The sequence below is a fragment of the Lissotriton vulgaris genome, chromosome 1_1 (assembly GCF_964263255.1).
Source record: "Lissotriton vulgaris chromosome 1_1, aLisVul1.2, whole genome shotgun sequence".
Lineage (NCBI taxonomy): Eukaryota > Metazoa > Chordata > Amphibia > Caudata > Salamandridae > Lissotriton > Lissotriton vulgaris.
Genome location: NC_141685.1, coordinates 313,557,712 through 313,585,013, shown reverse-complemented (window position 1 = coordinate 313,585,013; position 27,302 = coordinate 313,557,712). Strand labels below are relative to the sequence as shown.

At 40.8% G+C, this 27,302-nt stretch overlaps 1 protein-coding gene across 1 annotated transcript in view; it reads left to right on the top strand.

Annotated features, from left to right (window-relative positions):
- Positions 1-27,302, top strand: part of LOC147747107 (vitamin D3 hydroxylase-associated protein-like) — a 329,790-nt gene that overhangs the window by 144,711 nt on the left and 157,777 nt on the right. Inside the window, exons 8-9 of the mRNA XM_086952358.1 lie at positions 16,234-16,359; positions 18,024-18,121. Coding sequence (XP_086808484.1) covers positions 16,234-16,359; positions 18,024-18,121 — 224 coding nt within the window. The remainder of the gene's footprint in view (positions 1-16,233; positions 16,360-18,023; positions 18,122-27,302) is intronic.

Below are 27,302 nucleotides of genomic sequence, written 5' to 3'. Positions count from 1 at the left end.
ATTATCATTGTGTAGAAATGTTATCAGTGCTAGGTACACGTTTTTATTTAAAGCCCAAAATGCACCCCAAAATTGTGATATGGGAAGGCATTCATTCAACATATGACATAATGTTACATGAATGCATTCATATAACATATGCCATAATGAGCCAGTGACTTCAGAACAATGCCAGCACAAAGAGTGCATATAGCAACTAAAAAAGAAATATCATATATGATAAATGTATTAGTCCAAATCCACCATTCATCTTAGCTCTTTCAAGTTTATGGTAGCGAATGAATATTTTTTTATTATTCTAATTAGTCTACATCCATTTTGAAAAGGTTTTATGAAGTGTCGAGATGTATGTGACTGGAAATTGAACTGGTAACATGGATAATATCAGCATCAAAATAAGTTTCACAGGTTCTTTTCTACCCATCATGATAGAAATAAGTATGACCATTTTTTATCTTATCCACAATTCTTTTAAAATAGTATCATGATTTTCGTCAACTGTATCCTCAATGGTTTTATAGAACTGAATGATTAAATATTTTAGTGAGTGACGACACGATTTAATATGGAGTTACAATCATGTCCGAGAAGCAACAAATATTAAAAGAGAAGAAATCAGTTTTAGTAATATATATTTTATAACCAGATATAATTGAATACATTTTAATCATTTCTAGACTACATGGTAAGGTTGTGGAAGGATGATCAAACAAATAATAAGACATCATCGGCATATGCCAATGTCTTTAATTTTAACATTTGAAAAAGTGATTTCTTTAGATAACAGAGATTTATGGATCATATTCAAAAGAGGTTCAATGGTTAGCAAAAACAAAAGTTGAGACAGAGCACAGCATTGTCCTGTTTCAGCCTACAATTGTAAAGAGAAATCATCACCAAAATCAAAATGTTTTAAGGATTTGAAAGAAAATTGCCCTTGAATTTTATAAAGGCTTTGTCAGCGTGAAAAGCCATCAACCTAAGGGAAAAAGTCAGATTAATAGAATTCAAAAGCATGAGACGGACTTAGCTAGTGTTATAAATTGAAAATCTTCCATTCATTAATCCAGTCTGCTCACTATGGATGATTGATTGTAAAATTGTTGAATGCCTGTTTGCTAATATTTTTTCCTACATTTCGTAATTATGATTCTGAAAAGAAATAGGTCTGTAATTAGTAACATATAACGAATGTTCATCTAGTTTGAGAGAACATCTCTTAACGCTTCCCCAAATTACCCACCAATTGCAGCTTTGTCAGAAAAATTCTTATATAAGGGGATCAAAATATAAACTAAAAAGGTTGAGAACTCCTTTTAAAATTCGTCTTGTAAACCATCAGGGCATGGAGATTTATCAGACTTCAGAGATTAAGTGCCTGAAATAAATTCATGAAAAGGCTCACCTAGTCATAATTTGTCATCTGGAGAAAGTGTAGGTAGACCTGAGGATACTAAAATATTATCAATATTTTGATGAGAAGACAATGAGGCTGGAGTGTACAAATGCTTATATTACAGTAAGAATTCATTGGCAATGTCCAATAAACTGGCAAAGAATTCCCCATTAGTGGATGTTATTGGGTTCTTGCCTTTTTAATACTAAGATCATTTGCCAGTAGTTTGCCCGACCTAATAGAGCCATAAAAACATGTTGCCATTTCATTAGAAACGTGCATTCTAGCTCTTTTCCAAAGTAAACTGTTGAACGCGTAACTCAGTGTCTCCTACTTGAATTTGTAATTATTGTTCCCTGAAAATACTAAAAGTTTCTCATATTTAGCAATATATTTGGAGAGATCAACAGTATTCATATTAAAATGTAAACTTTCATTGAACATATTAGACATTGATATTCACAATAAAAGTCATGATACGGCAGTCCGTTCTCATGAGTGTTTGGCGTGCCGCCACTGCAGCATCAAACTCATAATCGGACCCATAATGATGTTAGAAATTACGTTACTGGTTGACTGGGGGTGTGAGTCCTGGTTAAGCAACAACCACAATCCTAATCAGGGTAAGGCACAAGCAAACCCCAAATTAACCTGTGCCCAAGCCCTTGATAGCTTGGCTCAGAGCAGTCAGGCTAAACTTAGAGGCAGTGTGTAAAGGATATGTTCAACACTCTAAACAGTAAAACAAATTCCACACAAGTAAAACCGGAGTTATTTATTTTAAAGATTAAACTGTAAAATAGCACCTCGAAACAGAAAGCACCATCCTTGGCTATCTGGTTGTGCTAGACCGGGTAAGAGTCAAAAGTCCAGGCCAACTGCGAAGGAGCATGGGTCGGATACAGTCCCAGAGTAGTTCCGCGAAGGTTTACTTTCTCAAGTTTTGTACCAAAAGTCCTGTTTGCATTGAAGAGGATCACCAGGAACAAGGAGAGCTTCAAGTGCAGCAGTTACAGAGGCAAGAAGAACATGTCAGGGGTTGTGGAGGGGCAGGGTGGAGCTTCGTGTTGGAAGTCTCCCCACGGGCTGACAATGTTGCTGTGTGAAGAGACGGGCTTGCAGATGTTCACACTGACTTTACTTGCGAGCGGCATTGGATCCAGTGCAAAGAGGCCTATTGGCTGTCACAAAGAGTCCAAAAGCTTGAACCTAAGAGCACAAGATTCACAGCAAGTGTTCAGGAACAGTGGGGGCACCTCTGGGGGTTCAGGAACTCATTGAAGACAGGTCCAGGAGCTATTGGGGAGCCTGTTGTACCCCTGAGTCTCAGATCAGGAGGCTAGCAGGCTAGCCCTATAAGTCACTCTGGACTGCTGGGTTCACAATGGAGTCCAGTCCTTCTTTCCCAGGCAAGAGGGCAGCAGGAAGGAGGTCAGCCCACAATAGCAGTAGTTCCTGTAGAGCAGCAGTCATGCAGAGTGACAGTCCTTGTAGCAGCACAGTAGTCCTTCTTCCTGGCAGAGTATCGACAGGTCTAGAATTGGACTGAAGTGGTGCTGTCTGAGGTCCTTCTTTTATAGACAGCTGTCCCTTTGAAGTAGAGAGAAGCTACTGGAGGCATGCCTTTGAAATGCGTAGATACCTTACCTAGCCTATTAAGGTAGAAGTGAGGCTGGGCCCAGCTCCTCCTTTCCATCCTGCCAGTGATGGCTTATCCAGTCACGCCTAATCTTCCATTGTGTGTGGCTATCTAGGAGTAATTAACAAAGCCTAACTGCCAACTACACCCAACCATAGACAGGAGCAAATGGCTAAGGCCAGAAAATACTAACTTTCTAAAAGTGGAATTTTACGAATTGTAGTTCAAAATCTGACTTCACCATAAATGACGACTTTAAATAGGATTCCAGAGACGTTAAACACGAAGCAGTCATTTCTTCCCATTTGGAAAATACACTTATAAAATGTAAAAAGGCAACTCCAGTGTTATCCTATGGGAGAGATAGGCCTGCAGTAGTGAAAAATGAATTTAAGAGTTTTTCACTACCAGGACGTTTAACTTAAAAGCACATATCCAACTTTTAAAATACATTGCACCCTGCCCTAGGGGTGACTTATATGTATTGAAAAGGAAGGTTTGGGACTGGCAAAAGGTTTATTTTGCTATTTCTAAATAGCTGTTTGAAACTGCATTCACAGACTCTGCAATGGCAGGCCTGATACATGTTTAGTGGGCTTCTTAAGTGGGTAGCACAATCAGTGCTGCTGGTCCACTAGTAGCATTTAATTTACAGCCACTGGGTACATGTAGTACCACTTTACTTGGGACTTATACGTAAATTAAATATGCTAATTGGGGATAAGCCAATATTGGCATGTATTAAGGGGTGAGCACATGCCCTTTAGCACTGGTTAGCAGTAGTACAATGTGCAAATCTGAATACCATCATAAACAAGATCAGGTAAAATGGAAGAGGATGGCAAAAAGTTAGGGAGAAGACCACCCTAAGGTCGACAGGTCTAACAAATGTCATTACTGATAGAATCAGTATTAATATGTATTGACTGCATCTCTTCAAAGATATTAGTCAGAGATGGCTCCTAAGTTTCTACAACTTTTGATTTCACTGGAGGAGATGCCATTAAAAGCTGAGAAAAATAATCAGTTTCATTAAATAACAAGGTAACGCTTCAAATATCATAGTTGCTATACTCAATGAGGTTGTGCTTTAGGACTTGAATATGCTAGTATAATGAGAGCGGATCGACGAGAGAATGAAGTTCTATTAGTGTAGCAGTATGTTATGGAGTATTGATCAGAGACCAATGCTCCAGACAGCCACACAGCCCACAAGAACGCCACCCGCAGACACCACCAACTCATCAGGACCGCCCAAAGGTACGCCTTCAAGAACCGCCTAGACAACAATGCACACAACACCAAAGAGCTCTTCAGCATAGTGAAAGAACTCTCCAACCCCAGCTCCAACACCAACGACATTCCACCGTCACAAGACCTGTGCGACTTCCTGGCCACCTTCTTTCACCGCAAGATCACCGATATCCATGACAGCTTCAACTCTGACACCACCGCACCCACCACCGAGACCACCATCCCCGCGACCTCCACCCGCACCAGTCGCCTGACCACCTGGTCCAATGTCAGCAACGAAGACGCCATCAAAACCATGAACTCCATCCACTCCGGATCCCCATCCGACCCGTGCCCTCACCACGTTTTCAACAAAGCCAGCACAACCATCGCACCCCACCTCCAGAAAACAATCAACATCTCCTTCGAGACAGCATCCTTCTGGGAAAGCTGGAAGCACGCCAAGATCAACGCCCTTCTGAAGAAACCTAAGGCGGATCCCAAGGACCTCAAGAACTTCCGGCCCATCTCCCTGCTCCCGGCAAAAGTGACAGAGAAGATTGTCAACAAACCGCTAACCCGATACCTCGAAGACAACAACTTCCTGGACCCTTCCCAATCTGGCGTCCACAGCAACCACAGCAACGAGACCGCCCTCTTTGCCTCCACTGACGAAATCAGGATCCTGGTGGACAAAGGAGAAACAGCCGCCCTCATCCTCCTGGACCTGTCAGCTGCCTTCAACACGGTCTGCCACTGCACCCTATAAGCACGCCTCCATGACGCTGGAATTCAAGAGAAGGCCCTGGCCTGGACCACATCCTTCCTCTCCGGCAGAACCAAGAGCGTCCGCCTCCCACCCTTCCACTCAAAAACCACAAAAGACCATCTGCGGCGTCCCACAGGGATCCTCCCTCAGCACCTCTCGCCCACATCGCACGACAGCATAACCTCAACATCATCTCCTACGCCGACGACACCAAGCTGATCATATCCCTCACCGAAGACCCCCACACCGGCAAAGCCAACCTCCACAGAGGAATGTAGGCCGTCGCTGACTGGATGAAGGACAGCAGACTGAAGCTGAATTCAGACAAGACGGAGGTCCTCATCCTCGGACCCACCCCATCAGCCTGGGACGACTCCTGGTGGCCCACATCGCTAGGCACAGCCCCGGAACCCACCGACCACGCACGCAACCTGGGGTTCATCATCGACTCCACCCTCTCCATGACCAAGCAAGTCAACACCGTCTCCGCGTCCTGCTTCAACCCCTCCGAATGCTCCGCAGGATCTTCAAATGGATCCCTCCCGACACGAGAAAAACCGTCACCCAGGCCCTCATCACCAGCAGACTCGACTATGGGAACGCCCTCTACTCAGGAACAACAACCAAGCTCCTGAGACGACTACAACGAATCCAGAACGCCTCGGCACGACTGATCCTCGACGTCCCCCGACGCAGCCACATCACACCCCACCTGAGAGGCCTGCACTGGCTTCCCGTCAACAAGAGAATCACCTTCAAACACCTCACCCACGCACACAAAGCGCTAGACAACACCGGACCAACATACCTCAACAACCGACTCAGCTTCCACACCCCCACCCGCAACCTCCGCTCTGCCACCCTCGCCCTTGCCACAGTTCCTCGTATATAGAAAACCACCACCGGCGGCAGATCCTTCTCTTACCTCGCTGCCAGGACCTGGAACGCTCCCCCTACCAGCCTACGACAGACCCAGGACCTGCTGGCCTTCAAAAGACTTCTCAAAACCTGGCTCTTCAATCAGTAGCCCCCCCCCCCCCAGTGCCTTGAGACCCTCACTGGTATGTAGTGCGCTTTACAAATGCATTGATTTATTGAATAGAGAAATTTCTTCAGATCCCTTCAAATTGTGTGAGTGTGTCTTTGAGTTTATATATCAGTTTTTCAAAAGAAGCTATTTTGTGCATGTTTTTTAGCAAGGTTGCAAGGCAGGGAACATTATTAGTCCGCCAGTCCTAACCTTAGCCACATCCATAGCTGTGGAGAATCACTGGCTCTCCATCTGTAAAAGACCTGGAAAGGGCAGGGTGTCATGGAGAAGCACCATCCTCGCCGTCAAAGATACGTGTACTGAGAAATCAGTTTTCAATTAATCCCATACCTGCCACCATAACCGCCAGAGGTGCATTGGCCCCGCTGTGCCCATTAGGATGTGACCGCCACCCTGGCGGTCGCATCTCGCATATTCACCATTGTGACGGTCGGTGCTGTAAGCAGCACCCGCTACAATGTTGAAAATGCATGTTGTGCATTGGCATGCACAACGTGACAGGCACCATGCGGTGCCTGCCGCCTGTGAATGCCAATATAGGGGGGGACCATGAATACCCCCCAAGTGGAGCCCCCACGGGCCCTCAAAGTAATCTACGCATGCCTTTCCATGGTGGGGTCTCTACCATTGAAAGGCATTCCACAGCACACATCATAATATGGATGGTGGTGCCTGCAAGGCACCGCCACCATGTTATGGGCCTTTTCCATCCAGCAGGCAATATAAAAATATAGCCATAGCCACATTCCACTCTATCAAATGCTTTTTCAGGATCAAGGGAAAAGAGGATTTTGTTATTTAGGACTGCCGTGACTTGCCATATGAAGTGGAAGAGGATATGGAGGCAATTAGATGAAGAGCTGCCTGGTACAAAACCTACTTGCATATGGTGAATCAAAAAGAGTATAATTGATTTCAGATGGTTTTCCAGGACGCTAACTAGAATTTGGAAATCTGCATTGATAAGCGAGATGAACCTTTAACTTGAAGATTCAGGGTGTCCTTACCAGGTTTAGGGATGACAGATATCTTGGCCCTAACTAATTTGTCCCGTAAATGACTCTTCACTAAAGCCTAGTTGAAGCCTGATGTTAACAGCAGAACAATTAAAGGTTTAGTGATATTATAATATTCTATAAGGAAACCTTTTCCCCAGCTGCCTTGGTAGTAGTGTCCATAATGGCAACTGCCTCTAAAATTTCCTCTTCTGATATTTCTCCATACATCTTGTTGGTTTGTTCATTAGGCAACCGTGTGATCTGCAAAACTCTAGAAAAAAAGCTTTGTGGTCAGGGTGGCTATCCAGGGTGTACAGGAATTCTATAGTAGTTGTATCTAGTGTTGCCTGTGCATGGGCTCCAATAAAGAACAACTATGTTGCTATGTATATTCCTTGCTAACCACATTTTGGCGTTGAGAAAGAGAAGAATACAGAGGGATTTTATTTTGTGGGGGGGTATTCTATATAACACGAAGTAGACCCGAAGGCATCAGAGCGCTTTACATGAGCTCCAGTTGCATTACAGACGGGCACATACATTTTTGTTAGGCACGGGAGATTAAGTAATTGCCTAGAATCACAGGATGTTGAGTGTCCCTGCCGAGACTCGAATCTGGTTCCCCATCTCTGAGGTCGCCTGCTCTAGCCGTCAGGCCACATCCTCTCCCTCATCCATGTTTCATACACTATCGGGTGTGTGATACAGCGTGTGGTAATTAACGGAACTTTCATCAGATTTTGAAGTTTGACGGTGCCTGAATAAAGGCATTTCTTTGGGTGGTTGTTTCAAATTACATACACATGGTACGTGTGGACTGTCTGTTAGTCTATACTTTGGGAATTTCGGTGGTTTGGAGCAATTCGGTGCCTGTGCAAGCTACTGAAGAGTCTATTAGCAGCACGGAACTGGGCGCAAGCATCCACATTTTACCATTGGTGGTGCACTGCAGACATAGTGGCAAAGAGCTTGTCAGGTTAAATATTATTTATGTTTTACTTCACGCCTATGTAATATTTCACTCGAATACTAATATTAATATTTCTCATTGTGTTATCAATATGAATAACTCATGTGGGAATCCTCCTCCTCCAATTTTTTGTGGTCCCAACCAGCCTAGCATGAAATGGGACAAATGGTTGAGACACTGTAAGAAATTCATGATGGCTATTAATGGAAATTCATTTGAGCCAGAAAGGAAGAAAGTGTTGCTTTTAAATTTAATGGGTATAGATGCGGAAGACATTTTTGAGCACTTACCTTCAGTGACACCATTACATGAAGTAAAAGCGGGGGTTTTGATTGGTTTTCGGAAGCAATAGTCAGACTTAACAAGAGATTCACCAAAGACCCATACTTAGGGCCTTCTTATGTCGGTCTGACCGACCAATTAAAATGTTTCCGAACACAGTTTGGTCGTACTCCCATTGACTTCAATGGGAGGCTGTGTTCCGATGGACAACACAGGGTCTCATTGAAGAAAGGGGTGATTGCAGAAAACCTTGCACCCAATGGCGGGCATGGTTGGAAAGAGGGGTGCCACGGGCCACAACCAGAGACCTCCGGGTGAAAAGGGGGCTGCTATGGGCCCCCCAAAGTCAGTTTGTAACAGCCGTTCCATGTCGGACAAACCGAGTCGAAAAGGCTGTCCGAATACGACATCGTAATACATCGGAACCGTGGTCCATAGAGCTGTACGATTTGGTTCCGACCAACTCTGAGTCTCCGAATGCCAGTCGCAATCGAGTTGGACAGACCGCACGGTTACCTACTATCGTCATCGGTTGATCCGAAATGTTCGGAACTTTTGAAAATCCTAAGAAGGAAGACAAAGGGAAATACAAAGGTACACTGCCCTGTCACAACTGCGGGAACTGTTCTGCCATCATCAAAGGTAGTGTTATCAATCACCCTACTAAAGGAACACCAGTCAAACTTAAAGTGTCAGGAACTTGTAACAGTAGTAACGTGATATACATGTTGAGATGCCCTTGTGGATTATCCTACGTGCACAACACAAAAAACCATACGGTAGTATAGGGCTAGAGGGATGTTTAAAGACCATGCCTAAGTATTATCCCCCATAGAAACTATAGCTATAAACACAAACTTAGGGGTCTAAAATAGAAATCCTTTAGTGATTCTTTAGTATTGTACCTATGCCACCTCGTGTGCGTAGGAACAGAAGATTAGTTAAACTAACAAACCATATCACCAGAATGCGAAACACCAGCAACCGTAAGTCACCCTTATTTGAGGATTCCCATCAAAGTCTTGTATCGATTCATATTCTCATCTGGTAATCCTTCCAGGGTATTGTGTCTCTTGATCATTGAGACAACCAGTATACCCTGATAACCGGTTCGGGGTGACACTAAAGGATTTCTATTTTAGACCCCTAAGTTTGTGTTTATAGATTATCCTACGTGGGCAAAACTCAAAGAAAAATAAAAACTAGACTTATCGAACATAAGAGTAACATTAGGTTGGAAAACCTCAAATCAACAGTGGCAACACACTTCAATGAAGCTAAACACAATCCGTCGCAATAAAATTTTGTATACTGGAAATAGTAACTACCCAACCAGGAAGAGATAACAACAACTATCTATTGAGAAGGGAGACATTTTGGATTAACTTTTTATGTACCCTTCACCCCAAGGGATTAAATGAACGGATGGAACTCAGTTGTTATCTATGAACTTAGCATATACCTGTGAGAGTATATGACTTTGTGAATTATACATGATTTGTGATGATGTTGGATGATGTGTGCAGTATTGCGTTAATTATGTTAATTCTATTTTCATGTCCCCTAGACCAACATGAAATGCACACTGAGTTATATATGCATTGTTTATTGACACCATGTTCAACGTGTTGATATTTATTTAATTGATATTTATTTAATCGATTTATTTAATCGATGTGTTTATACATGATCAGTTATTTACAAACATACACAGTGACCGACATCATGGGCGACACCATAGGCAGATTATTGCACAGTTTATCCGAAATACACGGCGAGTTGAATACATTGAGCGAACAAAGTCCGTTTTTAGTGTTTACGCGCTTATACACCTTGTGATCAGACCTAGAAGGACATAGAGACTAATGGAGATAGAGCAACACACGCCGTAATCTATTGAGTGAGAGGACTTCGTAGCAGTTGTTTTGAAACGCACACGGTAAGACAGTGCAACATTCAGTAACATTAATAACTTCTTATCGAGCTTTGAAACCTCACGCAGTTTCAAGTTGATAGTTACACAGTGGTTTTTCTTTTTCTTTTTTGTTTATCATTTTTGTTTATTGTTTACAGTAACGGGTATCAGAAATTGAAAGAATTGCCTAAGGTCAGTGCACTTTTACAGAACCGCGGATATTTGAACATGCGATTGCACAGATATTTATCACTTGTGGAGCACAATGCATGAAGTGTGTTAAGATGGTTTTGACAACTTAGATCGTACATAAGGGATATAAGGTTCAAAATAACAGTTACAATGAACAAATGTACAGGGGTCATGTGAGATAAATGTATTGAAGCTACTCGTAGTAGCCATTACTTGTTTATGTACTTATTTGTTTATGTACCGACATATGATATGATGTAATGTATTATTTCAGAAAAATGACCCCTGAGGAAGAGCAGTCATGCTTGAAATGCATCGGACATTTAAGAAATGGGCATTTAAGAAATCAAAAAATGCAATGAACTTTGAAAGTTATGATATTGAATAACGACATTCCTTTGAAAATTAAAAGAAAGGAAACATAAAAAACATGTGAACACTTTTATTTGAAAAAAGTTTGAAAATATAGCTTTGAGTGCTTATGTGACAGTGAGTCTTGCAGTCAAGAAACACGTGTTTGTGTCTAGTATCAACCCCCAACACTCAGTGGGAGATTCACATAAGGCACCAACCACATTGTGAACTACATTACAAACTCAAAACATTATTTTTTTTAATTTATCGAGTGCGGAGCCACATCTCAATTGGTTTGTATCTGAACTTTTGAACCAACATCATAATGAGGCCCATAGTGTTGGAGAGGTTTAATTTTTACATTCATCATTGTTGGCTGAGTCAGTTGGTTCATATGTATCGGTATTGAAAATTCTTCCTGCTGATTATGAGTTTGGTGCACAAGTCAATACATATATTAGGGATCAATTAATTTCATGTTGCTCCAACCAGGAAATTCAAGAGCAACTCTTACGCCAGCGTAATCTGCCATTATAAGAGCTTAGAATGGCCCATCAACTCATTTAAAACTACTAATGTTGATAGTGCTTCTTTGGGGGAGGCTGCATTGACAATAAAGAACTCATACCAGTCTATGAGAGATGCAGAAAGATTTGAACGAATACACACACCTACTGTAAACAATAAGTTGCACTTTATGGCTCCGAACTTTGGGGGTTTGAAGGGGTTTCAGATCTGATGATAGCGGAAAACAATTTCTTTAGGAAAGTGGTAGCTCTTCCCGCTTCCACCCCAATGATCCCACTAAGATTAGATCTGGGCAGAAGAACATTAAAGGACTTGGTGAGGCTACGCCCGTTGCTCTTCTGGTCCCGTCTAAGAAGAACTGAGGAGCTCGCAAAGTACGCAGAAGGGTTGGACGATCTACTCTTACTGGACACATGTAAAAAAATAGGATGGCTAAACAAACTGAAAGAACTGGCTTTCAATTTGGGTCTAAGAGAGGCATGGGAGTCGCAATCACCGCCACCCAAAGATGTTATTAAAAAACTATACTGGGACTGGGTACAGAGTAACGCTACGAGGCTTACGAATGTGGGCTCACTTACTGATCAATTTTTGTCAATTAAGTGTGTGAGAAAATTGGAACCCTTTCTCGACTTGATAACTAAACCGTTGGATCGAGCGCTGTACCTAAAATTGCGATATGGGACACTCCCGGTGCATGACTTTACGGTGAGATGGTCGAATTCAGATGCCCTCTTGCGTGCATGCCCTGGCTGTGCGGCTCCAAAGGAATCGGTGGCTCACTTATTTTTCGCCTGCCCAGCCTACAAAGGGGCGCGGAAATTCTGGTTGAAACCCGTCTGTAGGGAATTAGGGTTGAGGTGCCATAGCCAGGCACTACGTGTCCTCTCTACAGATTCTTCATCTGCCAGTATGATTTGTGGGGTGGCTAAATTTTTGGGAAGTGCGTGGTTGACACGCTCCCGCTTACTGAAACTGCACCCGGGGGGTCCTACAAGCTGATGATGAATTTACTGTTAGCAAACTAATGAATGAGGTGTCCATGCTTTTTATTGTATTTTATAATCTTTTTACTGGTAATTTGGAAATGTAAATGTATATGTATTCTTTTATGGTGATTAATTTGCCGAATAAAGATATTCAAACGCTTAGAATGGCCCATCAACTCATTTAAAACTACTAATGTTGATAGTTCTTCTTTGGGGGAGGCTGCATTGACAATAAAGAACTCATACCAGTCTATGAGAGATGCAGAAAGATTTGAACGAATACACACACCTACTGTAAACAATAAGTTGCAGTGCAACTGCTCTGGGTAAAAAATGCTCTCAGCTTAATTTAAAGTATGTCCTGCTGAGGGGAAAGCACATTTTAAGTGTTGAAAGTGTACCCAAGAAAGTCTCTGGTGTGCAGGAGAATATCATAGATGAGGTTACATCCATGTAAAATGTGGTGCTGTGTGTGAGAAAACATTTTATAAGTGAACGGGTTAGAAAGAGCTAAGAATGTTCAGATGGTTTGCAACACTAATGAGATTGATGATGAAGCCGATATTGAACCATATGTACCACCACCACCTATGTGTGAAATCAACATTGATTGGAGAGCATTAGAAGTCATGGCTGACTCAGGTTCCCCATATACAATTATTTCTGATACTTTTTGTCACAAGAATTGGCAAGGTACGATTTAGAATCTACTGACGTTAGAGTTTATGGATATGGGGGAAAAGAAATTAACATGTTGGGTTTCTTGTGTCTGAAATAGGCTTCAAACGTAAGACCATTATTGGCAAGGTGACGTAGTGGTTGCAGGTATTGGCTGGAAACATCAAGGGAAGTTTGATTCTTCTCTTAATCCTAACACAAAAGTACAAGTGTGTATGGCAGAAGAGACAAGAGTTCCAAGTATTGGGCTGGAGACATCAAGGGAAGTTTGACATTACTCTTTATCCTAACGCCAAAGTACAAGTGTGCAGGGCAGAAGAGACGATGAGAGTTAAATTGTTGCGAGTGGAGAAAATAATTTGTAAAGTGGCCTTGACAAACATACAAGTTTACTTTGCAAGGAACTTGGGAAGGTGAAGGGATTTTCTCACTGTTTTCAACTGAAGAAGGATGCTGAATCCACCAAACATAGACTGAGACATGCACCGATAACAATCAGATGCGAATTATCCAAAATTCATAAAAGAATGTGTGAGGAAAGAGTACTTGAACCTGTGAATGCATCAGAATGGGTTTTGCTACTGGTATTTGCAAAACATCAAATGGCAAACTCAGGATGGCTTGGATGAGACAAAATATTTTACAACTATTGACCTGAAAGAGGCTTACCATCAGGTTGAGTTAGCAAGTTGTTCTAGACATTTTTCTACATTTATAGCACCTGATGCGGCATTCTGGTACATTAACCCCTTGGCCGCGGGGGTAATTCCCCCGCTGTGCTGGTGGCAGGGGGGCGCGCACAGCTCCCCAGTGCTCGTGACGAGCTCAGCTCGTCATGAGCCATGGTAGCCGTGTGCTCAGGATGAGCAGAGCTCGTCACGGCCACATCCGTTTCCCTAGAACATTTAGCACAGCGGGGGATTTGGCCCCTTCTGCGAGCGTTGGAGCCGTTATGACGAGCTCAGCTCGTCATAAGCACACAGCAACCGTGTCTCATGACAAGTTGAGCTTGTCCTGAGCATGGGAGGGGTTAAGATGCCATTTGGACTCACATCTGCTGCTTCAGTACTCCAAAAGTTGATGTTTTGTCTATTCGGGTATATTGATGGAGCAGTTGCTTTCAAGATGACATTTTGGTGCATTCTGAATCAGCTGATCACCATCTCATAATTTTGAGTAAAATGTTGACGATATTAGAAGGAAAGGCAATTACATTTTTTCTTGACAATTGTAGGTTTTTGCCCAGGACATAGAGTATTTGGGGCACACTATTGCAGAAACATTCATTTTTCTCAAGAAATATTTATTAGATTAAATTCAAAGCATGCAAAAGCCTGGGATTGTGGACCAAATCAAGCAATTTTTGGGTTTGTGCAAATATTACTCTAGACTTGGACAACGATTTGTTATCAGTGTGCTCCCTTTGTGGTCCTTACTTAGAAATGGTTACATTTGAGTGGCCTGAACAGCATACATCTGCTTTCAATATTTTAAAAGAGGTAATCATTGGATATAAACTGTTGATGTTGTTTGCCCAACATGCTGTGAATGTGGTCACAGTGGATGCTTTTGCTACTGGTTTAGGTGCTGTTTAAAGTCAAATCAAAGAGGGTGTAGAAAGCACCATTGCTTTTGCCTCTAGACCATTGTCAGTTGCTGAGTCCAGCTATTCCACCATAGACCGGGAAGCATTTGTGTGTACTTTGTTGGTAGAACACTTTAAGATATGTTTGTGGGATAACCCTTTCCTTTTGAAGACTGATCATGAACTGTTGATTTCTTTGCTATCAAAACATGGTATGGGTAAAGCTTCATCCAGATTAGTGAGTACAATTTTACAGTGATGTATATACTGGAAGTACAAAATGTGAGAGCAGACTGTTTGTCTAGGCTATCAGGTGAAGTTCAGTTTTCCAATGGTTTACATTCTCAGGAAGAGTGTGTGGTGGCAACTTTGGAGGACGTTTCATTGAAAAAAGAGTGGTGAATGCTGTTTCAACTGATAAATGTTTGAAGGAACTCAAAGAGTTTTGAAGGGATGGTCATTGGAAAGGCACTTATCTAAAGAACTTCAAGTATTTTGGAAGGTCAAGGATGATCTATTTTTGGAAAATGATGTGATTGTGAAGGGTGAATGTTTTGTTTCACCTGTGGGCATCATGAAGAAACTTGGGACCTGATTTAGATCCTGGCGGAAAGGTTACTCTATTTGTATTACCTTACATGTACTGCAGACCTCGTAACTTGATTTGCAGTTATCTTTGCTTCCATTGGTTATTAATTGTTTAAGCTTATGTTACATTCCAAGTTCACTTTGGTATTCCAGGGCAGTTGTTGGTTTTCACCCTTCATGGATGCTCCACTAAAGAGTTACTATTTTGTTACTTATATTGGTCTTCATTGCTTACCACACCATGGCTGGTTGTCTGGAGAAAGACAAGGAGATTTTAGTGAAGAAACAGAGATTAGTTTTTCAAGGAACTTCCAAGAGCAGTGTGTTGTCAGTTGAAGAATAATGGATTACCAGTCTCCTGCATTGGTCTTGATTCAGAGTTGGGCAGAGCATTATCCCCAAGTGGGATATTGTTCTACCCAATCATGAATAACTTGGTGTTCCTGAAACATTTATTTACTGGGTGTGGAAACACCCTACCCATATTTATCAGCTGAAAATACCAGCTGGTGAAATCGCTTTAGGCTTGAACAAATAACAACCTGAGCTGAGCCCTGGCCTTGCACCACTTCCTTCCATGGCAGGAAAGGAGCTTGCAATGTGCCCCTGTCATGAGACTTCTTACTCTTCTAACTCCCCTTCCTCTTCCCTGCATCACATCATTCCGCCCGATAGTTCTGTGTCCAAACAGGTATTGCCCATTCTGATGAGTTTAAAACATAATTGCATGTTAACACGCTGTACAAGTAATTATGAGTAAGATTTTGCACCCAGATGGTGCCTTACAGCTCCGTATCTTTGTGTTTCGAACTGGACGACTACTGTGTTTAACATCCGTAATGAAAAGATAAAAAGTGCACAATTTGAACAAGGTTAGGAAGTATGATACCTCAACAAAGTAATCTACCTGGCAAAAGAACTCCTCTATTACTTGATTAGATACACCATAGGAAGTTCTTTATTCCTAAATGTGAGAGTATGGTTTACAATTCAGGGTATAAACGCATTTGTAGTATAAGACATTGGCTTGTTCATATTGTATACATTTGTATTCCTTTCCCTTCAGGTTTACTCAAGTTCTGCACCACTTAGGATTGGATACTACGACACAGATGGCTATAACATGCCGGTTCCATGTATAAGACGAGCAGTCCTGGAAACCAAAACCCTCCTTGAGAAGGCCGGCCATACGGTTAGTACATGCTGGCTGATACCGCAGCACAGTGCATTGCTGAAGTAACTCCTGTTCAACCTGGCAGAACTCTGCCCGACCATGTTGAAGTGTCAGTAATTAGGGCTGGGGATGTAGGGCAAAATTAAAACAGTTTTTTATTTGTATTTAGAAGATTGCAATGATAGTCATGCAGTTACAGGTTAATTATCAACAGCAAATTTTAAGGAAAGGATCCAGAAATTCGTAGTCATGAAACTAATCAGAAAAACAATGAAACATTTCTGGATATTAAGAATATATGAAGCCAATCATTTTCATCCCCACCAAACATAGTTTATCTGTCATTAATATTTTACAACTCTCTCTCTGGAAGCCAACCTTGTGCTTTGGGTGCAGGCAGCGGGGTGGCGAGTAACTCCTCGTCTGCGATTACATATTTTAATGCCCCTTTGTCTTAGATTGTGATTTGATTTAAATCAGCCACCTCTAAACCCAACAAATTTTATTCTTCAACCTATTGTAAAATCTTTTAAAAAGCATGCTGGAAGAAATTGTGTAACCGGTTGCAGGGGTGAAACTCGTCTCAAGCAGCAACCACATTTCTTCTCAGGGTGAAGTCACAGACAACCCTAACTTAAACTGTGCTCCTCTCTCGGGTAGCTTGGCACAGAGATGTCAGGCTGAACTCAGTGGCAATGTGTAAAGTATTTGTGTAACACTTCAAACAGTGAATGTATGACATTGTTCTGCATTCTGTCCATCAGTTGTTGTTTTTGCATTTGTCACCTCGAGTGGGATGGGTATGCTCAGACGTGAGTTCTGTGCTCTCCACACCACTGGAGTTAAGCTATCCTGGCTGATGACGGCTGATAGCCAGAAACCGGTCCTAGGATGCTTGATTCCAGTCAAGGGAAGACATGGCTTGGCAGATCGGGCTGGACTGTTCCCATGAGGCACAGGGTCAAGGCTGATTTGCATATTGCCATGTCTGAACTGGGGTGGTGCGGAGTGCAAAAAAACGATTAATTTAGGCCCACATCTCTGTACTGGGGTGAATGTATGACATTGTTCTGCGTTCTGTCCATCAATAATTGTTTTTGCATTTCTCACCCTGAGTGGGACGGGTATGCTCAGATGTGAGTCCCATGCTCTCCACACCACAGGAGTCAAGCTATCCTGGCTGAGGACGGCTGATAGCCAGAAACCGGTCCTAGGATGCTTGATTCCGGTCCAGGGAAGACATGGCTTGGCAGTTCGGGCTGGACTATTCTGCAAACGATGAGTAACAAATTTTGCCTTCAGAAAATCATATCGCCTGATACACTTGTTCAGCTTTGATGTTCTGGTCTGTTTTCATTTTTAAATTATTCTCTTTGTTACCGGGTTATTTTACAGTTTGGTTTATTGAGTTTAATATTGTTTTGGTACTGTTTCAATACATGACTCACATTGCTTTGGGATTAAAGCCTAATGCTTTGTGCCACTATTGATTACTAATTTGGTGAGGTCATTCCCCCAAATTATTAATTCAGAATCTTGTGTATATTGTTTTCATTACTTTCAAAAAGATTACTATTACTCATTTAAAGATAATTATTACAACAATTATATTATATTTGTTATAATTAGAATTCCTATTATTTTTATGCTTGTATTTTTAAGTACTCTTCTTTCTCTTACAGCTCATACAGTTCACTCCTCCCCGAATTGACTATATGGCAACTGAAATTTTCACGAGAGGACTATTTGCAGATGGTGGCAGTAGTTTATTGGATGCATTGTAAGTCTGTGGCACATAAAGTGTTTCATTAGCTTACTTTCTCTTTCTGGGGTGACAAGCCTATGTTTATTGTACCATATAGGACATGTTTGTGAAGCTAACTAGAATTTCTGGATTTACAGGATGCGTTGCAGAATTACAAATGTTTAGTAGTGGATGAAATCTGACTCGAGTGGCTTGGTATTTGTCAGAAGCCAGAGGATTGAAAGAGTGCCTAGGTCATGAGCTGTGTGATCTGAAATGGGGAAACAGTTACGGCCCAGACAGGCAACGATTATGACGGGTGAAGAACATTTGTCGCCCGAGTAAGAGAGAATGAGCATACCATGCCTTCTATTCAAACACAATGCTTTTAGAATTTGACTCCTCGTGTTGGCGCAGGTGCCTAGGAGGAGGAGCAAGTCAGTAAACCTGAAGGTTAGTAGTAAGGTATGCAGGATGGATGGATGGCAGCCACAATGATCTCCTTCCTCCACGGTCCAGAGCTAGTTTTAGGTCAAAATACCATAAACACTTATATCACCTTGTATAAATGTTGTGTCTATTAATAGCTCAAACAGGGAAATATTTTTGCTGACAATATTTAGAACATATGGATGTTAGATAATATTTTGACAATGATATTCTGGCACCCCACCTCCAGCCTTGAAACTACCCCAGTCAAATCATGTTTATTTCGAATAATTAAAACCATAGATTACACATCACAAATGACAAATAGTTCACAAACAATTACAAAACTCCCTTGATCAGGAAAGCAGAATAGGCCTGCATTATCTCATTCATTTGCATCCCTGCCTGTCTTGCAGTGCCTCTGCTTAGAGAACCCATTGTAAAGTGCACTTGTGGCAGCACAGGGAATGGTAGCAGTGCATGGGTAGCATAAATTAGAAACAAGCCAAAGATGGACCATTTCCAAGCAGCAGCGACACCCCACCCCCTCTTGTTCCACTTGGTTTCCTATTGTCTTAAACTGCCTCTTATACAAAATATTGACAAGATAACATTTTTGCAAAAATGTCACTAAATGTGGGGAAAGACAGCAAAACAACATTTACTCCACCCTCCCCATCCAGTAAGATCTGCTTTAGGCATTTTATCGCGCAATGAGGTGTCCATGAAAACTAAATATATCGCACAAATGTGATAGTGCAAGAAGTGCTAATAGTACAGGGTGGCATAAAGAGAAACTGGATAGAGTAAAAACCTCTGCTGGACAGCAGTGTTGCACCATTCTCTAGTATCACAATGATGCCTCTTATCTTACTCTACATCTTCTGTAATACCAAATATAAAGTGCAAGTGTGACGAGGTAACATTTAATCAGGCTGGGAGAAAAAACATCAAGCTTGATACGATAACTCAACCTGGATTATCTACAGTTTGACATTTACCTAAAAAATGATTTGTCCTCTATTCCACTTGATGCAAAATTCACATTAAAGAAGCATCAGATCAGGATAATCTTAAGTAGTGTCCCCTCGTATTCTTTTGCACCTTGTTATTCTCCATTATGACCTATGCAGCTGCTATCATACTATATGGATAAAGTGCTGAAGTAACAGTGAGGCTAAAGGAGTGGAGCTATCTTCCATTTCATTGCAGCCTCTGGGTCTTTATCTAATAGCAACTTTTTGTCTGTCTTTATCTAATAGCAACTGATCTTCTGCAAAATGCTCCTGACCTTTCATGGTTGAGGTGACTGTAGAGAAACACTGGGGGCTTTGGCTAAAAGGCATCTGTGAGCTAGTGTTGTGGGACTTCAAGCTCTCCATCTTCTCTGGAATATAGAGGGTCAGCACATTTTAACTTGCACGTTTTCTAAGAGCCGGGATCTGATTATCAAATGATGCCTAAAAAAATGACCTGCTGGGCAAATTGCATTTCTATATCAGAATGCTATTACTAATGTTTGAAAAGCTTTATTAATATGAAACAGGATATAAACATACCATCAGTATACAAGGAGAAGGTAAAAATAATGCAAATAAGTAAGCTGATATGAGTACAAGAATAATAAAAGCATGTTTGAGATTTTACCTAAAAGGGGGGAAAGAGGGAAAGGGAAAGGGAAGGAAAATGACAATCATCATCTCATATTAAAGAGGCATAAAGGATTAGGCAAAGAAATGCATACAAAATACATATGATATATAAGCCAATAATGTTAGATAAGGAGACCAATGCACATTGACAAAATAAAAGAATAAAGTACAAATGAATAAAAAAATGAGAAATAAAAAGTCTTCAAGGCGGTTTAAAACTCTCAGAGGATGAGTCGGAGACTTTCTTCAGTACACTACGATCCTAGGAGGTAAGAGGCAACCATAACAAATCTCTGTTAGAATGTGGTATAGAAGTGGAAGCAAAGGCTATATCTAATCTGTGGAAGTGACAAAGACTGTTCCACCAATGTTGTATGGATAGTTTTGTAAGTGTCTTCCAATTAAAGGAGATGTGTTGAAAAGCAAGAGCGAACATGTGGTCAAAAAGACCATGAGTATACGGGGGAAGATCAATTAAGTCAGAAAGACTGCCAGCAAAGATTAGCGGGATAGAGTAGGTAGAAGAAAGTGTAAGAATACGAGAGATGTATGACCAAATTTGCTCCCAAAAGGCAGAAACTGAAGGACAGAGGAAAAGAAGATGAAAAAGAGCCACAGAGGGGGAGCCACAACTCCAGCAGTTAGTGTTAGTAGAAGAAGAGAAACGAGCCAGAGAAACAGGGGAAAGATAAAGTCTGTGATAGAGAAAGAACAGAGATTGAGTAAGGGAGGCTGAACGGGAAATTCTTAAGGATCTAGTCCATAACTTGTCAAAAAGGGCCAGTCACAACTTAGATATAATCCCAAGCGAGTTCTACTTTTGTTTTATTACGATTGGTGTCTGAAGCTGAGAAGAATTTATATATATATAAAGAGCGAGGCAACGGAATAAAGCCTGGAAGTGGGGAAAGGAGTAAGGAGTTGGTTAACCCCTATAATATAACACTACCGTAGATTGGGGGTCTAAAGGGAATGTTTATAGACATGTAAATGTATATTCCCTCATTACTATTCTGAAAAACCACTCTATACACCTACAGTTTCTTACATGTGTGTACAATGTTTGAAGAAAGGCCCTAGTGTATCTCTCAACTATCAAAAATGTGTTATAACACAAGGGGAGCCATCCCTTAAGGATAAGACCCCTCACTCACCCGCGGGTGACATGCTTCATCATATGGGCCCTCCTTATCAGTGGGGAAAACCTAGTCACCACTGGGAGCTACTACTTCAGGATTTTAAGGAAGGAGCTCAGAGATATTTTGAGGGGGTAGGATGGCAATCCCATATGTGTGATGATGGGTTGTAGTGAGGAGTTATGCAGCGCTGTGTGAAGGAAGGGTGTGAATTAAAACTGCCTAGATAGGATCACCAATTGACTTTATTAATGTGTTCTACCTGACAGGATTAAAAATGTAACAGCACAGTGGTATGGATGTGAACCACTGTTAATAGTAGGTCGACATGTTTCAGCCTGTTGATCAATTTATGTATCAGCAGCCTTTTTCAGGACCAGATATTTTACAATGCTGCTGCAATAAGTGTATAAACAATGGAAAAAATAAATAAATTATATAATACACCACCAGTATTCCTGCTCAATTATTTTTCTTGTGTCAGGCCATACTCCGTGAAAGAAACACAAGGTGCAGAGGCAGTTTTTAGGAAATAAGGAGAGAAGAGAGATTGAAGAATAGGGCACAAACTATTTGTAATTTGATCACATGTTAAACTGTACATTGTGCTTTTGTCACTATGTCACAATTGATTTTTCTTATATTCAAGTTTATAAGTATTAAGGACTTACCCACAAAAGTTGGATAACCCAGCCTCACCTCTACCAGTCAGGCCGCTCGGGAAGGAGGCCCGCACTGCGGGAAGAGAAAGGCACTGTAGAAAGCCTAGCTACACTGTTGTTTACCTAAATATCTAATTTCTCTATTACAAGGGACATAAACACTATAAGGCTGTGAAGAAAGCGAAGTCTGTGATTACATTCAGGACAGGGAGTGTACTCAAGGTGACAATTTGTCCAAAAAGAAGGAATTCTTACTATCAACGGTTTGGAAATGGTTAACTGTTTGAAATTAGTCAACTAGATCCGAGTTTTGTAACAAAAAAGTAGATCTAATGGTTCTACTGTTTGAAATTAGTCAACTAGATCCTAGTTTTGTAACAAAAAAGTAGATCTAAGCTCCTACAGAGTGGAGCTACTGTAAAGCCCATGGTTATCTAGAAGGAGCAAACACAGAGACAGACCATTAGGGTTAGATGACTCACCTGTCCGTCGGTACCCCTTCGCGGTATGAGCTTGCCCCGAGAGGTACCGAACGGCAGGTATGCTCGTGTTTAAATAGTCTGTTTCTTAATTAGGTACCGCTGTGCCGGATGACGGGTCCTCTTAGTCCCAGCCGTCTATTCTAACGCCTGTATGGTACTTTTTTAATGCGCATGTGCAGATGTATGACACTATTTACTCGTGCATTGGTTGGTGCTGTAATTTACGGCCGTCTAATCTTTTTATATGCGCGGTACTTTGTAGTTGCGCATATGCGGGCATTCAACACTATTTTATAACGCATGCGTATAATCGTGCGAGGTAAACACTACCGCGCTAAAGTTATTTCATTTGTTCCGCAATAATCGTATACCGGAAATGACTTCTAAGAGGAGAATCATAATACATCTACCATATGATGCTAAACAAAGGGGAGAATACCCATTAACCTCCAGGATTTCCAGAAGATGGGTCTGTTGTGGAAAAGGATAAACAAATTATGCCAAAGAAGGGATTGTAAGAAAGATTCACGAGAGTTAAGAACAGGAGTCACCAGAGGTTTCAATAAGGAGTAAGTGGGTTTGAACAAAGGGAGGGAGGATAAAGAGGTTTTTGCAGAAAAACTGATGAATTCATCAAAAGAGTAGGGGAGTAATAAGATTTGTTTGATAAGAAGCCATAAAGGAGTAAAAGTGGAAGAGTCCACCATGAGCCATTTAGAGGCTTGACGAACAGAGAAGGATTTATAATAAAGACGAAAGTTAGGAAAAATGACACCCCATTAGCTTTAGATTTGCAGAGAAAGTAGAAAGATGTGAATCAATACATTTAAAATGAAGAGCAGGAATATGAACAGGAAGCATGGAAAGGGTATAAATTAAAATATGGTTGATCATCATTTTAATTGAATCCAAACGGCCCCACCAAGAAAGAAAAAGGGGATTCCAAGAGGAGGTTAGTTTCTCAATGCCAGAAAGAACAGCAGAGAAATTGAATTTAATGGAAGAAGTGATAGCATTAGAAAACCAAATGCCTAAGGGCCCGATTCACAGAATGAAGTTAAGACTCAATCCTAAACTTACTACTATTTTGGTATTCACAGAATGCACTTACTACTTTTGGCATTCACAGAATGAACTTACTACTTTTGGTATTCACAGAAGTTAGGATTTTGTCTTAAATCTGTCTTAAGTCATTCTTAAGTCTGTCTTAAGTCTGTCTTAAGACAAGTTTAAGACAAAATCCTAACTTCTGTGAATGCCAAACGTAGTAAATTCATTCTGTGAATACCAAAATAGTAGTAAGTTTAGGATTGAGTCTTAAGTTCATTCTGTGAATCGGGCCCCAGGTATTTATTTTAGTGCTGTTCCACGCAAAGCCAGTAGTGGAGGAAGAATGAGGGAGACAAAATGTTGTAAGAGGGAGGATTTCAGAATTGATTTTAAAACCTGAGACCTTCGATAAGGACTTAAATTCATGCATTAAAGGGGGAATAGAAGTTTCAGGAGAGGATATACATAAAAGAATATCATCTGCATATGCATAAATTTTAAGTTGATGGGTGCCGTAAGAAAAACCAGAGATGGAGTCATTATTGCGGATAGAAGTTAAAAACGGTTCAAGAGCTAGAACGAAAAGAAGAGGGGATAAAGGGCAGCCTTGACGAACACCACGGCGAAGAGGAAAATAGGAAGAAATACGACCATTAACTAAGACGGATGCCTTGGGGGCAGAATAAAGTAACGAGACAAGTGATATATATTTAGGGCCGAAACCATGCCAGCGTAAGGAAGCAAAAAAAATAAACAATCGACTGCATCAAAAACCTTCTCTGCATCAACTGAAATGGCAGCCCAAGAAGAGGAAAGTGAAGAGGATGTATTCAATACATTAAGAAAGAGACGAGAATTGTCGGAATTTAATCTACTTTTAACAAAGTAACATTGTTCCTTACCAATGAGATGAGGCATGAGGGGATCTAAATGCATCGCAAGCAACTTAGCAAAAAGTTTATAGTCAACATTAACAAGGGATATTGGTCGATAGTTTTTACAATAATGGGGATCGCGACCGTCTTTGGGGATAAGACAAATAGTAGCTTCTTGAAAGGTACCGACTGTTTTACTGTTGGATAGAAACGAGTGAAAGAGCGTTAAAAGCTCGGGGAGCAGCAAATCAGAGAACTGGATGTAGAACTCGACAGAGAAACCATCAGGGCCAGGTGATTTCCCTTTAGTAAGAGTGGAATGAGTATAAGAAAGTTCTTTGAGCGAAAGGTCTTTTTCAAGATCAAGAAAATTAAGATGTGAGTTAGAGGGAGAGGGACATTTATCTAGATATGTCTGGATAAGAGATGAGGAAGGAGGAGATTCTGGCGTCTAAAGGTTTTGATAGAACAGCTTAATCTCGTCAAGAATTTCCAGATCCTTATAAAGAAGGGAGTTATCAGTGGAGTAAATAGAGTCAATAAGAGTACATTCTTTACGGGATTAGAGATAGTTTGCTAGTAACTTACCTGCTTTGTTGCGACCACCGTAATAGCGGGCTGTACTGCGAAGAAGTATTGTCGAGACATTATCAGTGGTAGATTTGTTGAATTCAATCTTAGCACGAATCAGTTCAGGGGAAATGGAGGATTGTGAAGAGGTGTAGAACATTTTTTCTAAATCTTTGATATGAGCCAGGATAGATTTCCTTTTTTGAAGGAAACACTTCTTCTTTTTAGAGACAAAGTCTAAGATAAATCCCCTAGCCGTGGCTTTAAATGAGTACTATATGATGTGTGGAGGTGAAAAAAGGGCTGAATTGAGTTGAAGGAATTCCTTAGTAAAAGAGAGGAAGGAAGAAGAAAAGAGAGGGTGGTTAAGTAAGGAGTTATTAAAACGCCAGCGAGACGATTTCGGATGGAGAGGGAGTTGATCAAGATCTGTAATAACCGGAGCATGATCAGAAATGACAATGGGCTCCATAGAAGAGGACAACAGGTGTTGACATAAAGATTGAGAGAGAAAAGAAAGAATAATCTAGGGTGTCAGGGTGAGAAAGTCTCCAGGAGTCCATGAGGTTAGAATGATAAATGGTGTCAAGAAATTGCTTATGTGATTTATGAGGAAGAAAGCGGACTGTAGATTTGCGATCTAGAAAAGGGTCAACAATTTGGTTGCAATCACCACCTAAAATGAAGAAATCATCCAGAAATTGTACACACTTTTCCGTAATCAGAGGCCAAAAAGTACTATCAGGTTGTTTGGGACCATACACATTAAAAACAGTGAGAGGGACAGAGTTAATTGATAACGTTGCTAGAACCCATCCACAGTCTGAATCATTTTCCTGTAATAACATTTTACATTTCAGCTTTTTATGACACAAGATGACACCATTCTTTTTATTTGTAGACGGGGAGAATAAAACCATACCCACCCAGCTTCTTTTTTATTTAAGTGATTCAGATTCTATTAGATGAGTTTCTTGTACAAAAACAATATCTGGATTATATGAAGCAAGGTGGGAAAGGATTCTCTGTCTTATAATGGGATTAATGAAACCCTTCACATTCCAGGAGATAACTCGGAATGTGGAGGCATCAAAAATTGATAAGACTTATACTCAGCTAGGTATACAATGTCAATGAAAAGCAAAAGTAAAAGGTCAATATAGACATGTGAATAGTAGTGAAGCAAAAAATAAAGAGAGTATGGGCTGAAACAAAGAAGAAACATAAGAGAGGATAAAATAAATGTATATAAGGCGAGGAAAAGTATACGAGAAGTATGCAAGTTAAAAAAAAATCAGAAAAAGGTAGCCATGAAAAAACAGAGAGGGAGAAAGAAACATAAAGGGGAAAAGGAAGGGGTGATAAGGAAAGAGCAAGGATAGAAGGAAAGTGAATAGAACCAAAGAATAAGGGGTGAGAGAAGAGAAGGAAGGAAGAGGAAGAGAGAAAAGGATTGCAAGATGAGACAGTACATATCCAAAAGGACGACTGAGAAAAACATACCTGGGGGAGACATACAAGAGGACAATGAGGCAGAGGCGACACTCAACAAGAAGGACCAATCAAAAGAGGGAGTCCAGGCCACCCCAGGACAAAATACGAACGTAAGGAACCAAATGAGTTGAGGGAAAGTTGATCGGAGAACCTACATATGGAAACATAAAACAAAAGATTAACAATAGGGAAATACAATAGAATGTTTATGAAAAATCAATAAACTATGTAAGAACAAAGTTAATGTAGAAAACTGCAACCTGAAAAAAGAGAGAACATTAAATGGAGGATCAGCAATGAAAGGAAACCATAGTAAAACGTATTAACCATGCAAACAGATGAGTAAAGGAGAACCTGAATATAAACATCAACAGAAGAGGAATAAGAACAAGAAACAAATTTAAAGAACCTATCTGCCACTAAAAGGAGGTAAGGAATAGGGAGACACATTAGAATATACGAATGAGACCAATAACCAATATGAAAACATAAGTAATCTGAGACAATACAATATTAGATGAAGATAGACATCAAACAAAAAATGAAGAAAGAATGTTAAAAATGATACTCAGCTAAAAGCAAACATTATATAGAACAGCAACAGGGATATTGCAAAAAGGAAATATATAAATAAGAAAGTAAACCATCAGCCATTAGGTGAAGTCGAAGTAACCATGCTACTGCATACCAAAACTATTGAGTAAACATCATAAAGGCAATACAACAATATGCTAGAGAGAAAGGAGCATAAAGCAACACCAATAACCTGTTAAGGAAAAAGAGATATTTAGATCAGCAATCAACCATTCGAGGAAGTGGAGGTATCCATGCCACTGTTAGTTTGAATATGAATAAAGTTCTTCAGCT